Raw genomic sequence first — 16,300 nt, forward strand, 5'->3', positions numbered from 1 at the left:
GGCACCTAAAGACTCTCAGACCATGAGAAACCACTGTCACGTCTGGAAGAAACCATACACCATCCCTACGGTGAAGTATGGTGGTGGCAGCATCATGCTGTGGTGATGTTTTTCAGTGGCAGGGACTGGGAGACTAGTCAGGATTGAGGCAAAGATGAATGGAGCAAAGTACAGAGAGAGATCCTTGATGAAATCTTGCTCTAGAGCGCTCAGTACCTCAGACTGGGTCGAAGGTTCACCTTCCAACACAACAACGTCCCTAAGCACACAGCCAAGACAATGCAGGAGTGGCTTCAGGACAAGTTTCTGAATGTCCTTGAGTGGCCCAGCCAGAGCCCGATCGAACATCTCTGGAGAGACCTGAAAATAGCTGTGCAGCAAAGCTCCCCATCCAACCTGACAGAGCTTGAGATGATCTGCAGAGAAGAATGGGAGAAACTCCCCAAATACAGATGTGTCATGCTTGTAGCATCATACCTAAGAAGACTCAAAGCTGTAATCACTGCCAATGTGCTTCAACAAAGTACTGAGTAAAGGGTCTGAATACGTATGTAAATGTAATATTTCAGTTATTTTTTTGTATAAATTGGCAAACATTTCTAAAAACCTGTCTTTGCTTTGTCAGTATGGGGTATTGTGTGTAGATTGATGAGGGGAAATAAACTATTTAATCAATTTTAGGAAGCCCTGAAGCCCAAGGCAGTTTCTTTTTTTCCATTTTTTATAATGTGCCTCTTGGAATTCTTGTTTGAACGACTTAGTAAAAAAAAATGTGTTCAAACAAGATACTAAGTCGTTCAAACAAGATACTAAGTCGTTCAAACAAGATACTAAGTCGTTCAAACAAGATAAGTCATTCAAAGGAGAGTAATTGTTATTTTGTCTAATTAGGCCTCATTTGTTATACAGATTGTCAGACCGTGTAATGGTTGCTGCAGCCATTCATTCACTGATTCCATCCATTGATAGGATTGTTCATTGACAGTTCTTTGATAGCCTAAAATAGGGCTGTTTCTGAGTGCCATAGCATGTAAGTGGGGCTTTATACAAAATACATTATCGAAGCATTCATACAAAATGTCTTGAAACAACATTTTAAATAGATGTGTAAGATTTCACTGGATCACTCTAAAACTTTCCACATACAGTGCTGCCATCTAGTCGCCAAAGTATAAATTGCGCAGGGGCTAGAATAATTAATTATGCCCTTTCTCTTGCATTTCAAAGATGGTACAGAAAAACATGTTTTTTTTTTCCTTTGTATTATCTTTTACCAGATCTAATGCGCTAATCTCCTACATTCATTTCACATTTCCACAAACTTCAAAGTGTTTCCTTTCAAATGGTATCAAGAATATGCATATCTATGCTTCAGGTCTTGAGCTACAGGCAGTTAGATTTGGGTATGTAATTTTAGGCAGAAATTGAAAAAAGGGGCGGATCCTTAAGAGGCAAAAGTGAAAACCTGTTTTTAGAAATGTGCTCAAATGTATTGAAATTTAAATACAGAAATCTAATTTACATAAGTATTCACACTCCTGAGGCAATACATGTTAGAATCACCTTTAGCTGCGATTACAGCTGTGAGTCTTTCTGGGTAAGTCTAAGAGCTTTGCACACCTGGATTGTACAATATTTGCACATTCTTTTAAATTCTTCATGCTCTGTCAAGTTGGTTGTGGATCATTGCTACACAGCCATTTTCAAGTCTGCCATAGATTTAAGACAATTTAAGTCAAATGTAACTAGGCCACTCGGGAACATTCAATGTCGTCTTGGGACCTTGTGTTTTAGGTTATTGTGCTGCTGAAAGGTGAGTGTCTCCCAGTGTCTGTTACAAAGCAGACTGAACCAGGTTTTCCTCTAGGATTTTGATTGTGCTTAGCTCTATTCCACTTCTTTCTCAGTGATAATGTCATGTTTGCCCCAAACCTAATGCTTTGTATTCAGGAAATAATTAATTTCTTAGCCACATTTTGAGTTTTACTTTCTGACTGGGTGTATTGATACACCATCCAAAGTGTAATTCATAACTTCACCACGCTCAAAGGGATATATATTTTTTTCATCTACCAATAGGTGCCCTTGTTTACGAGGCATTGGAAAACCTCTGGTCTTCGTTGTTGAATCTGTGTTTGAAATTCACTTCTCGACTGAGGGACCTTATAGGTAATTGTAGGTGTGGGGTACAGTGATGCGGTAGCATTCAAAAATAATTTAAACACTATTATTGCACACAGAGTGAGTCCATGCAACTTAGTATGTTACTTGCTAAGCACATTTTTACTCCTGAACTTAGGAGACTTGCCCTAACAAAGGAATTAAATACTTATTGACAAAACATTTCAGCTTTTCAATTTTAAGCTGATAAAACAGCACCATCATTACATAGGTGCACCTTGTGCTGGGGACAATAAAAGGCCACAAAAAATGTGCAGTTGTATCACACAACACCACAGATGTCTCAAGTTGAGGGAGCGTGCAATTGGCATGCTGACTGCAGGAATGTCCACCAGAGCTGTTGCCAGAGAATTTAACATGAATTTCTCTACCATAAGCCACCTCGTGTCATTTTAGAAAATTTGGCAGTATGTCCAACCGGCCTCACAACCGCAGACCATGTGTATGGCATTGTGTGGGCGAACAGTTTGCTGAAGTCAACATTGTGAACAGAGTGGGTTTATGGTATGGGCAGGCATAAGCAACAGACAACGAACACAATTGCATTTTATCAATGTCAATTTGAATGCACAGAGATACCGTGACGCGATCCTGAGGTCCATTGTCGTGCCATTCATCTGCCACCATCACCATGTCTCAGCATGATAATGCACTGCCCCATGTCACAAGGATCTGTACACAATTCCTGGAAGTTGAAACATGACCCAGTTCTTCCATGGCCTGCATACGAATCAAGCAGTGGCTGTCACCCATTGAGCACGCTTGGGATGCTCTGCATCAACAGTGTGTTCCAGTTCCCACCAATGTCGCACAGACATTGAAGAGGAGTGGGACAGCATGGCACAATCAACAACCTGATTAACTCTATGCAAAGGAGATATGTTGCGCTGCATGAGGCAAATAGTGGTCACACCAGAGACGGACTGGTTTTCGGATCTGTGACCAACAGATGCATCTGTTTTTCCAGTCATGTAAAAATCAATAGATTAGGGCCTAATGCATTTATTTCAATTGACTGTTTTCCTTATATGAACTGTAACTTAGTAAAATCGTTGAAATTGTTGCATGTTGCGTTTATATTCTACTTTCTAACATCAGGATGTCTTTTTTTTTTAAGGACTTCAAATTGATTAACAGATGGTTTTTGGTAAGCAATACATAGACTACTGTAAAATGTATTTTAATAGAAACACAAATTGATTTATTAACTAAACTATAATAAATACATCTTAAATAATAAAGGCTAGTATCAGCTTCTTTTCATAAATAAAAGGGAATAAATCTCAAACTGCAGCGGTCAAGTGATTTGTGCACAGAAGCAGGCACCAACAAGTTTCACATGTGTATTGAGCGTGGGAAATGCACTCCACAAATTCAATATACTGTTTACAGAAAATATATAAATAATACATGAGCAAATCAGACTGACTATCAAGTCACCAAAAGTACAAACATGTTGTATGCACGGAAAGGGTACACCCTGGTGGTCGTCGTAATGTAATCCATTTAACATGACATTACCTTGAACGCATCCATCCATCAAACTAACTAACTTTCACTCGTTTCCAATGGGCACAATATTGATGTTTACCTCACCTGTATGCTTGTTATTTCCGCAATTTTCGCACAGTGAAGTACTACCCAAACCAGATCAAACCAGACAGACGTATCTGGTTTCAAGTGGCCAAGTCACGTCATGTGATCTAGCGGACAAACTCGAAATCAGACAAGATCATATTACATCCGTGAAAAGGTTACGACTTCAGCTTTCTCCTCATATGCATGTATATCATTCCTGTAAGACAAAAAATGTAGTAATGGAACGTTGCACAAGCCCTGCGCTTTTAAAATGACTGTGTTCCTATGGGATTTTAACCATCTTTAGAGCGCCACCATTACGTAGAAGATATGCCCCCCCCCAAAATTCCCTACAACAAAAAAATATTATTTTTGGAATGGCAATTGGTGACATATGCAGAGTTATTCCAAGAAGGAAAGAAAGAAAGGCTCCCAACCACTTGTGTATCTTACATAGTTATTTTCTCATTTTGTAGCTTTGGCAACTATGTGTGTTTTCTATCCCTGCTCGCTCCTCTCCCTGCAGGCTTTACAGACACTCCCCACCCCTTGGCTGCAACCCCTTCTAATTTAGTGTACCATGCATGCACAACCCATGTCGAATTATTGTTCTTCAGCAGCGTTTGGAACTTCTGGTCTGTGGTCAAGAACCCAGAGTTCATCTCAGCCTATACTGCCCTGAAGTCCCTCGACTTTTTGGCTCTGACGTTGACATGGATCACCCCAGAGAACACTGCTACTCCAGCTGCTCTCTTCACCGGACTGTTTTCTCTCATAGTCTGAGAGCATCGGTTCATTGCCGTGGTGGCACAGTGCTGCTGATTTGTCCTAAATTGAGATTCTCTTTACTCCCTCACCTGTCCTTCTCCTTATTTGAATTCCATGCGGTTACTGTCACTTGACAACAATGTTAAGCTTGAGTGGACATCTATTGCCCACCAGGTTTCCTTGGAGAGTTCATCAATAAGCTTCACACCTTGATAAGCTAATTTCCTGACATGGCTCAGCGCTCTTTGTACTGTGCAACTTCAACCTCCCGACGTCTGCCTTCGATTCATTTATTTCCCTCCTTGCCTCTTTTGACCTCACCCTTTCCACTCATACGCATGACCTCACCCTTTCCACTCACAAGGCAGGCAATACGCTTGACCTCATCTGTACTTGAGGCTGTTCGCCTACTAATCTCATCCGCCATCACAATCTTCTCTCTTATCATCTCTCCCTTTTGCTAAATCCCTCCCTTCTGGTTCTACCTCGTCAAGCCTACCATCCTCCCTTTCCACAGCCTGTAACTCACACTTCCCCCTTTCCTCAGTGCAACCTTAAAGAACAGGGCTGCAGTCAGCTGAGGAAAACTAAACTTCCGGAAGACCTATCATCCTTCTCTTCCTCTGTATCTGCTGCTAAAGCCACTTTATCTAAATTTCAAGCTTCTGCCTCCAACCCAAGGAAACTCTTCACCTTCTCCTCCCTCCTTAATCCTACACCCCCCCCCCCCCCCGCTCTGCCGACAACTTTGTCAACCACTGTCATCAACCTGCTTTTCATCCGCTCTTTATTCACTCAGCCTACTGAAATCAACTGGTCCCACTCATACATAACTACCCTACGCCTTGACCTTTTTCTCCCCTTTCACGCCAGAAGAAATCTTACGACTAGTGAGGTCCGGCTGCCCGACAACCTGCACGCTCGACCCCAACCCCTCCTTCAGACCATCTCTGGAGACCTTCCATTCCGCACGTCACTCATCAACTCATCCCTGACCACTGGCTGCATCCCCTCTGACTTCAAAATGGCCTGAGTCACTCCCCTCCTCAAGAAACAAACACTCAACCCCTCTGATGTCAAACCCCCACACAAAAAATAATTTTGTGAATTAACACTTGCACTTGACTCTTTTTCCCTCTTTCTAGCTCTGACTTCGCTGAGTTACTTCATTGAGATGAATGCACTAAGTAACTCTGGATAAGATCGTCTGATGACTCCAATGTAAATGTATTTCTGATATTTTAGCTTAATTACATGTATTTATATTATGGTGATTCTATTCCAAGGAAAACTCAAATACATTTGACAGTAGCCTATGTAGTGCCTACCTAAAACATCTGTTTATATATTTGAAGTCCTTCCAAATAGAAACTACATATCCTAATGTTAGAAAGTAGAGTATACCGTGCCTTGAGCCTTTGACTTTTTCCAGATTTAAAATTCCAGCCTTATTGTAAAATAATAACATGTATTAAAAACTCTGCAATCTACCTCATAATGACAAAGCAACATTTTTTAATAAAAACTGAAATACCTTTATTTACATAAGTATTCAGACCCTTTGCTAGGAGACAAAAAAAAAAAGCTCAGGTGGATCCTGTTTGCATTGATCATCCTTGAGATGTTTCTATAACTTGGAGTCCACCTGTGGTAAATTCAATTGATTGGACATGATTTGAAAAAGGCACACACACACACACGTCTATATAAAAAGGTCCCACAGTTGACAGTGCATGTAAGAGCAAAAACCAAGCCATGAGGTCAAAGGAATTGTCCGTCATTCTTAAATGGATGAGGTTTGGAACCACCAAGACTCTTCCTAGAGCTGGCCGCCCGGCCAAACTGAGCAATCGGGGGAGAAGGGCCTTGGTCAGGGAGGTGACCAAGAACCCACTTGTCACTAACAGAGCTCTAGAGTTCCTCTGTGGAGATGGGGGAACCTTCCAGAAGGACAACCATCTGAGGCACTCCACCAATCATGCCTTTATGGTAGTGTGGCCAGACGGAAGCCACTCAGTAAAAAAGGTACATGACAGCCCGCTTGGAGTTTGCCAAAAGGCACCTAAAAGACTATCAGACAATTACAAACAAGATTCTCTGGTCTGATGAAACCGAAATTGAACTCGACTGAATGCCAAGCATCACATCTGGAGGAAACCTGGCACCATCCCTACGGTGAAGCATGGTGGTGGCAGAATCAAGCTGTGGGGATGTTTTTCAGCGGCAGGGACTGGGTGAATAGTCAGGATCGAGGCAAAGATGAACGGAGCAAAGTACAGAGAGATCCTTGATGAAAACTTGCTCCAGAGTGCTCAGGACCTCAGACTGGGCCGAAGGTTCACCTTCCAACAGGACAACGACTAAGCACACAGCCAAGACAACAAGCTTAAGAGGATCTGCAGAGAAGCTCCCCAAATACATGTGTGCCAAGCTTGTAGCGTCATACCCAAGACACATTGCTGTAATGGCTGCCAAAGGTGCTTCAAAGTACTGAGTAAAGGGTCTGAATACTTAAGTTTGTTTTTTTATTTTTTGTAAATTAGCAAACATTTCTAAACCTGTTTTGCTTTGTCATTGTGTAGAATGAGGAAAATATATTTAAGACATTTTAGAATAAGGCCGTAAAGTAACAAAATGTGGAAAAAGTTAAGGGGTCTGATTTACCTTCTGAAGCCACTGTAAACCAGTGGTGGAAAAAGTACCCAATTGTCATACTTGAGTAAAAGAAACGATACTTTAATAGAAAATGACTCAAGTAAAAGTGAAAGTCACCCAGCAAATTCTACTTGAGTAAAAGGTTAAGCATTTGGTTTTAAATATAATTAAGTATCGAAAGTAAAAGTATACATTTCAAATGCCTTTTATTAAGCAAACTAGACGGCATAATTTTCTTGTATTTATTTATGGATAGCCAGGGGCATGCTCCAACACACAATTTACAAATGAAGCATGTCTTTAGTGAGTCTGCCAGATCAGATGCAGTAGGGATGTTCTCTTGATAAGTGTGTGAATTAGACAATTTTCCTGTCCTGCTAAGCATTCAAAATGTAACGAGTAAATATAAAAAAATATAAATAGGAAAGTAAAGTACAGATACCCCCAAAAACTATTTTAGTACTTTAAAGTATTTTTTACTTAAGTACTTTACACCAGTGCTGTAAACTAGATATAGGCTACTGTGGATAGGGTCCCAGTAAGAAGTGATAAAGAAGAGTGATAAAGGAAACAAAAAATGCTCGGCAGAACAAGCCCAGACCTTGTGGCTGAGCAGTACCAGAGCAAAATTGGAGCAGGAGAGGGATCTGCTCGAATTACGCTCTGCTCCTCACTTAAAAGTTATGGCATTCAGAAGCAGCCCTGCTTTAGGTTATCAAAGAACAGTCAATGAATAATCATGGAATCAGTGATGTGTTGTGAAATCTGTTGAGAATGTATTATGTGTTTAAAGTTGTATAACTGCTAATGGGGAATCCATAATAAATACAAATGAACGGCTGCAGCAACCATTACACGGTCTGACAAGCTGCGTAACAAGTTATGCTTAGAGAAAAGACCAAATAAATCAAATCAAAGTGTCACGTGCGCCGAATACAAACTTACAGTGAAATGCTTACTTACAGGCTCTAACCAACAGTTCAAAAAAGGTATTATGTGAACAATAGGTAAGTAAAGAAATAAAAACAGTTAAAAAGACAGTGAAAAATAAACAATAGCGAGGCTATAACAGTAGCGAGGCTGCATACAGACACCGGTTAGTCGGGCTGATTGAGGTAGTACGTACATGTAGATATGTAGTGCCTTGCGTTTGGAGGCCGAGCAATTGCCGTTCCAGGCAGTGATGCAACCAGTCAGGATGCTTTCAATGTTGCAGCTGTAGAACCTTTTGAAGATCTCAGGCCCCATTCCAAAATCTTTTCATTTCCCTGAGGGGGAATAGGCTTTGTCGTGCCCTCTTCACGACTGTCTTGGTGTGTTTGGACCATTCGAGTTTGTTGGTGATGTGGACACCAAGGAACTTGAAGTTCTCAACCTGCTCCACTATAGCCCCGTCGATGAGAATGGGGTTGTGCTCGTTCCTCCTTTTCCTGTAGTCCACAATCATCTCCTTAGTCTTGGTTACGTTGAGGGATAGGTTGTTATTCTGGCACCCCCCGGCCAGGTCTCTGATCTCCTCCCTATAGGCTGTCTCGTCGTAGTCGGTGATCAGGCCTAACACTGTTGTGTCATCTGCAAACTTACTGATGGTGTTGGAGTCGTGCCTAGCCATGCAGTTGTGTGTGAACAGGGAGTACAGGAGAGGACTGAGCACGCACCCCTGGGGGGCTCCTGTGTTGAGGATCAGTGTGGCAGATGTGTTGTTACCTACCCTCACCACCTGGGGGCGGCCCGTCAGGAAGTCCAGGATCCAGTTGCAGAGGGATGCATTTTGTCCCAGGGTCCTTAGCTTAGTGATGAGCTTTGAGGGTACTATGGTGTTGAGCGCTGAGCTGTAGTCAATGAATAGCATTCTCACATAGGTGTTCATTTTGTCCAGGTGGGAAAGGGCAGTGTGGAGTGCAATAGAGGTTGCATCATCTGTAGATCTGTATGCAAATTGGAGTGGCTCTAGGGTTTCTGGGATAATGGTGTTGATGCGAGCCATGACCAGCCTTTCAAAGCACTTCATGGCTACGGACATGAGTGCCTCGGGTCTGTGGTCATTTAGGCAGGTTGCCTTCGTGTTCTTGAGCACAGGGACTATGGTGGTCTGCTTGAAACATGTTGGTATTACAGACTCAAATCAGGGACATGTTGAAAATGTCAGTGAAGACACCTGCCAGTTGGTCATCAAATGCCCAGAGCACACATCCTGGTAATCCATCTGGCCCTGCAACCTTGTGAATGTTGGCCTGTTTAAAGGTGTTACTCACGTTGGCTACGGAGAGCGTGATCAATGTTTTAAGGAAAAGCTGATGCTCTCATGCATGCCTCCGTGTTGCTTGCCTCGAAGCAAGCTTAGAAGTGATTTAGCTTGTCTGGTAGGCTCGTGTCACTGGGTAGCTCGCGGCTGTGCTTCCCTTTGTAGTCTAATAGTTTGTAAGCCCTGCCACACAAGACAAGCATTGGAGCCAGTGTAGTACTGACGCTTTGCCCTGTATTGACGCTTTGCCTGTTTGATGGTTCGTCGCAGGGCATAGCAGGATTTCTTATAAACTTCCGGGTTAGAGTCCCGCACCTTGAAAGCGGCGGCTCTACCCTTTAGCTCAATGCGAACGTTGCCTGTAATCCATGGCTTCTGGTTGGGGTATGGACGTACAGTCACTGTGGGGACGACATCCTCAATGCACTTATTGATAAAGCCAGTGACTGATGTGGTGTACTCCTCAATGCCATCAGAAGAATCTCGAAACATATTCCAGTCTGATAGCAAAGCAGTCCTGTAGTTTAGCATCTGCTTCATCTGACCATTTTTTTTATAGACCGTGTCACTGGTGCTTCCTGCTTTAATTTTTGCTTGTAAGCAGGAATCAGGAGGGTAGAGTTGTGGTTGGATTTACCAAATGGAGGGTGAGGGAGAGCTTTGTACAAGTCTCTGTGTGTGGAGTACAGGTGATCTAGAATTTTTTCCCCCTCTGGTTGCACATTAACCTCACTAGTGTACGCTAGCGTCCCACCTGGCCAACATCCAGTGAAATTGCAGAGCGCCAAATTCAAAAACAGAAATGCTTATGATAAAAATTCATAAATCACACAAGTGTTATACATCGGTTTAAAGATGAACTTCTTGTTAATCCAACCACGGTGTCATATTTCAAAAAGGCTTTACGGCGAAAGCATACCATGCGATTATCTCAAATCAAATTTTATTTGTCACATACACATGGTTAGCAGATGTTAATGCGAGTGTAGCGAAATGCTTGTGCTTCTAGTTCCGACAATGCAGTAATAACCAACGAGTAATCTAACCTAACAATTTCACAACTACTACCTTATACACACACACAAGTGTAAAGGGATGAAGATTATGTACATAAAGATATATGAATGAGTGATGGTACAGAACGGCATAGGCGAGAAGCAGTAGATGGTATAGAGTACAGTATATACATATGAGATGAGTAATGTAGGGTATGTAAACATTATATTAAGTGGCATTGTTTAAAGTGGCTAGTGATACATGTATTACATAAAGATGGCAAGATGCAGTAGATGATAGAGTACAGTATATACATATGAGATGAGTAATGTAGGGTATGTAAACATTATATTAAGTGGCATTGTTTAAAGTGGCTAGTGATACATTTTTACATCAATTTCAATTATTAAAGTGGCTGGAGTTGAGTCAGTATGTTGGCAGCAGCCACTCAATGTTAGTGGTGGCTGTTTAACAGTCTGATGGCCTTGAAATATAAGCTATTTTTCAGTCTCTCGGTCCCAGCTTTGATGCACCTGTACTGACCTCGCCTTCTGGATGATAGCGGGGTGAACAGGCAGTAGCTCGGGTGGTTGTTGTCCTTGATGATCTTTATGGCCTTCCTGTGACATCGGGTGGTGTAGGTGTCCTGGAGGGCAGGTAGTTTGCCCCCGGTGATGCGTTGTGCAGACCTCACTACCCTCTGGAGAGCCTTATGGTTGTGGGCGGAGCAGTTGCCGTACCAGGCGGTGATACAGACCGACAGGATGCTCTCGATTGTGCATCTGTAGAAGTTTGTGAGTGCTTTTGGTGACAAGCCGAATTTCTTCAGCCTCCTGAGGTTGAAGAGCTGCTGCTGCGCCTTCTTCACAACGCTGTCTGTGTGGGTGGACCAATTCAGTTTGTCCGTGATGTGTATGCCGAGGAACTTAAAACTTACTACCCTCTCCACTACTGTCCCGTCGATGTGGATAGGGGGGGTGCTCCCTCTGCTGTTTCCTGAAGTCCACAATCATCTCCTTTGTTTTGTTGACGTTGAGTGCGAGGTTATTTTCCTGACACCACACTGCGAGGGCCCTCACCTCCTACCTGTAGGCAGACTCATCGTTGTTGGCAATCAAGCCTACCACTGTAGTGTCGTCTGCAAACTGAGAACATCGCCCAGCAGACAAATCATTACAAACAGTTACCAGCCAAGTAGAGGAGTTACACAAGTCAGAAATAGCAAAAAAATGTATCACTTACCTTTGATGATATTCATATGGTTGCACTCACAAGACTCCCATTTACTCAATAAATGTTTGTTTTGTTCAATAAAGTCCCTGTTTATATCCCAAAACCTCTGTTAGAGCGTTTTGTTCAGTAATCCACAGGCTCAAACACAGTCACAACAGGCAGACGAAAAATCCAAAAAAGTTCGTAGAAACAAGTCCAACGATGTTTATAATCAATCCTCAGGTTGTTTTTAGCTTAATCGATAATATTTCAACCGGACAATAACGTTGTCAATATAAAAGGTAAACAAGAAAGGCGCACTCTGTCACGCGCATTAAAAACCTCGGACACTGTAGGGTCCACTCATTCAGAGTGGTCTACTCTCTCATTTTTCAGAATACAAGCCTGAAACAATTCTTAAAGACTGTTGACATCTAGTGGAAGCAATAGGAAGTGCAATTTGAGTCCTAAGTCAATGGATACTGTAATGGCATTCAATAGAATAACTACAAACAAACAAATCTATTCAAATCTACCAATTATATGCATATCCTAGCTTCTGGGCCTGAGTAGCAGGTAGTTTACTTTGGGCAAGATTTTCATCCAGAGGTGAAAATAGTGGCCCTATCCTAGTGAAGTTAAACATGTTGATGGAAATTAGGTAGAACTGATTTAAGTTTCCCTGCATTAAAGTCTCTGGCCACTAGGAGCGCCGCCTCTGGGTGAGTGGTTTCCTGTTTGCTAATTTCCTTATACAGCTGAGTCATTCAAATGAGATCACCTGTTCAAACGACTTAGTAACTTGTTTGAACAACAATATTTCATTTGAACAACTTAGTACATTTTTTTTGCCTTGGGCCTAAGGGCTTCGTAGAGGAATAATAACAAAAGAGTCACCAACCTTTCTGTAGATGGCAAAAATGGTTCCAATTGATACAAGACAGTCAATGTTTGACGAGCCATCCAGTGGGTCGAAGCACACAATATATTTTCCCTGTGAAATAAGAGGACATTGTCACATTGATGTTACAAGACACATCTCAACTTCAATCTGGACCACACACACCCCTACCCGTTTCTCTGGCTCCACAATGAGGGCCCTCTCGTTCTCCTCTGACACCAGGACACAGGAGGTGAAAGAGGACTTGATCATGTTGATGACCATGTCATTGGACAGAACATCCAGCTTCTTCACCTGGTCACCGGTCACATTGGTGCTCCCAGCAATGCCATAGCTGGAGGGGAGGGAGAGAAGAGGAGAGAGAAAGAAGGAAGGGATAGAAAGATGGGAAGGGGGCAGACATGTGAGTAGTAATATCACCATAGTAGGCCTATTTCTGTCACAATTGGAAGAAGGGAGGGACAAGGGTAAAGTGTTTCTAGGGAGGCTCTGTGATAGTGGGCATGCAGTGTCTGGTTCAACTCACAGGGCACAGAGAGTGATACCATCTTTTGGCCTTCATTGACTGTCAGTCATCAAGGAAATTCCGGACAATGGAGGACTATAAAGAAATTCCCAATAAATAGGTAATAGGCCTATACTTCCTCCTAATGAAGACAATAGACATGTCTCAAGAGGAAATAAATGAATGATTTGGGAGTAGCCTATTGCATTACAATAGCTCTGGCTTGCATTTATGAAAACAACATTGAGTCCAAAGAAAGAATCGGATGGACATTGACCCGAGTCGAAGTTGACAACAGTATTACCTGATTAGCTGGACTGTCAGACTCATGCATAATATCCGACTAGGTAAATATTTGATTTAGTCTCCCTACCCGGCATATGGTTGGTTGGTTGGACGGTCCCTGCTATTGATATAATCATTCACTTATTGCCAGTGCTTTGTGATTACCGTACAGCACAGAGGGGATAAGAATCCACAACTCACATTTTCTGCAGCATCATGATGTGACAAAAATGATCACTGTCAGACCATATCACTAGCTAGTTCTCCATCCAATTTGTGACAGATTTTTATGCAAATATTCAAAAATCTCAGATGTTATTTCCATTAAAACAAACTGTTTAAATGCTGTGCGTGATGACGTAATGCACATACAAATAACTTTGCCTTTAAATTCCCATGTACCAAAAATAAAAATATAAGTTAAATGGGTGTCCATCACATTTTAAACTCTACTGATGGTTGTCACAAAAACTGTTTCATTATATAGAAAAATGTGTCCATTCTGGTGTTGGCTCATGTGCTTTAACCAACAGCTCGCTGATACAGTGTAGGTAGGCTACCTACATTATGAGATTATTATAGAGAAGAGCAATATTATTTTTATTTGTAAAACGGCAGCCAAGCACTCACCATCATGCCACCAGAATAAGACCTATTTATTGGAAAGGAGCATTAAGCTCATCCCCTTTTCCATTCACCACACTGAAGTTAAATCAACTGCATGCTTTCCCGAGGTGTCGTGGGAGGACCACAACATATCACGTGACTCCAATTTATTTAGATAGGATGGTTATTATATCAATATTTGCACATTAAGGAGTTTACCACTATTTTTGGGTAGCTTACATGGCAATTCAACCGCAATATGTATTTTATGTACACTACGTCATCACGGACAGCCTTTTATCCGCAACAAGTCAATTTGATGGAAACATCTCTGGTGGAAAAAAATCTAAATCCATGTGGCTTTTTAAATATTCTCATGTTAATCTGTCGCCATTTTACATTGTCTTTTAACATACATACATTTTCCTACTTTACCCTGTGAGGACCGAACCAACAACCCTGGAGTTACACGCGCCACGCGCTACCAACTGAGCAACACAGGACCAATTGAATGGACACCAAGACTTTCACATGCATACACAGAAACTTACAGGTTGGCAATCCCAGCTTTTCTGACAGCGGTGGAGATAGCTTTAACGGCTGTGCAGATAGAGTTGAGGAGGGTGGTCAGTTCTCCCGTTCCCTTCGCCTTCCTTCCCTCCTCCTGCACGAATCTCGTGAGGGTAACGACATTAGTATCGAACGCGCATCGTTCGGACATGGTGACGAACTGAACTGGTTCTTTGAGCTTGTTTGCCGCGCGACCTATTCCTGCTGATTGGGGGACCGGGACAGATGAGTTCCTAAAAGCCTCACCCTAAAGTTAAAATAGAACTAAAGAGTTGAGAGGATGTGCAGGTGTTTGAACTAAAGGGTGTGCAGGTGTTTGAACCAATCACAGTTGGCCTTTCACCGGGAGGGGCGTGGTTGAGCACTGGCTGAGAGGTATAAACAGGTTAGCAAAAATGTTGACCTGGTTCCAAACTGTCCATTTACTCCACCCATTCTCTCCCTAACCCGTTTGGTGGGGATTTCACATCTGAAAGGACTGGTAAGCAATATGTTGATGGCTGCACCTGGCCAATGGCCATTCAATATGGTTGCTTTCACCTATCCACATCTGTCATTTGGCATTTGGCTTTCAGATTAGTGAACAACTAAGTAGTAAAAGGATGATGCTGGCTGAAATGGAACGAGACTTGTCAGCACGCTATATAGGCCATCCATTGGATAGGCCTACATGATCCATAAATAGATCAAATGGAGAATGCGAATAGTGTGCAGTTAGATCAATGTTGAATGAGAGAACTAGTTTTAGTGCAAGCCACAAATTACATTTACGTGGGATTATGTACTGTTGGTTTAGCCTACAATACAATGACAGGCTATGAATCCAATACTTGTACAAATGTTATGAGAGAAACCATTCTGTAGCTGGTTTCAGATATTCAGTGTCTCTGGTGTCTGGTGGGGTCTTATATGTCATTTAGTGTTGGGAAACCAGTCTGACAAGTAATGAAAGGTACCAGAGATACTCCACAGAAACCAGGTGCAAAATCTGTCATGATGAAATTACATAGAGGTCAGCACATTGGTATAATAGCCTAGATTATCATAAATCATTTATTATTGAAAATATGAATCAATCATTTTCCATACAACTATTTTATGAGCTGCTGGCTATCAGCCCTGTAAGGTAAGCATGCATTCTGTGCATGTTCCTGAGAAAAGCTGAGTCTAAAGTACAGGTCATACATAGGTCAATCCAATGTGTTGTTTTTGTCGCTGCTCCACTTTTTAAAGATGTTTATCCTTGTGTGTCTGAAATGGTACCCTAATTCCTACATAGTGCTCTACTTTTGAGGTGTATGGGCCATGATCAAAAGTAGTGTACTATATAGGGAATAGGTTGCCATTTCAATTCAGACACAAACCCTGTGTGTGAAAAGCAATGATGAAAGCTAATGACTAACACAGTCAGGTAAGATCAGTTTATTCGGGTAGGGTTACATGGTTTTATTACGCAAGTTTGGAAAAAATGTCTGAGAGGGGCTTTCGCAACAAGAGTTGGCTCTCAGCAGGTGACGGCTGAGAGCCAATAGCGTGCAAGGATCAAAGACCAGATTCTAGTGGAGTATCTGAACTGTTTTCAAACCTCCTTTGTGTTGTTTTTTCTGTTGTTGACAAAGCCTTCAGAATAAATATATTCTTGTGTAGTTTTGAGTTTCATGAAAAGGGTTGTACAGCAAGAGCAAGAATGTACGAACAGGAATGCTGGGGTGAAACTTGTTTTCAATGATAGAAAGTCAATCTATTAAATAAACCTTAAAAATACAATCTTAAATCCATTTTAAACTCTTTCCTGAAT

General features: G+C 41.9%; 1 protein-coding gene across 4 annotated transcripts in view; it reads right to left on the reverse strand.

Moving 5' to 3' along the window:
* The window catches only part of LOC110537035 (fructose-1,6-bisphosphatase 1), a 19,250-nt gene extending 4,419 nt beyond the window's left edge, over positions 1–14,831 (reverse strand). For 2 of the 4 annotated variants that reach the window (XM_021622749.3, XM_090191788.1), the window contains exons 1-3: positions 14,484–14,831; positions 12,708–12,870; positions 12,537–12,629 (exon numbers count right to left, since the gene is read on the reverse strand). In XM_021622749.3, the coding sequence (XP_021478424.2) occupies positions 12,537–12,629; positions 12,708–12,870; positions 14,484–14,653 (426 nt within the window). In that variant the 5' untranslated portion in view covers positions 14,654–14,831. The other 2 variants (XM_090191790.1, XM_090191789.1) reach the window with 2 other exon arrangements.
* Between the last annotated feature and the right edge of the window lie 1,469 nt (positions 14,832–16,300).

Source organism: Oncorhynchus mykiss, chromosome 12, assembly GCF_057628025.1.
Source record: "Oncorhynchus mykiss isolate SJ-2025 chromosome 12, ASM5762802v1, whole genome shotgun sequence".
NCBI classification, from domain to species: domain Eukaryota; kingdom Metazoa; phylum Chordata; class Actinopteri; order Salmoniformes; family Salmonidae; genus Oncorhynchus; species Oncorhynchus mykiss.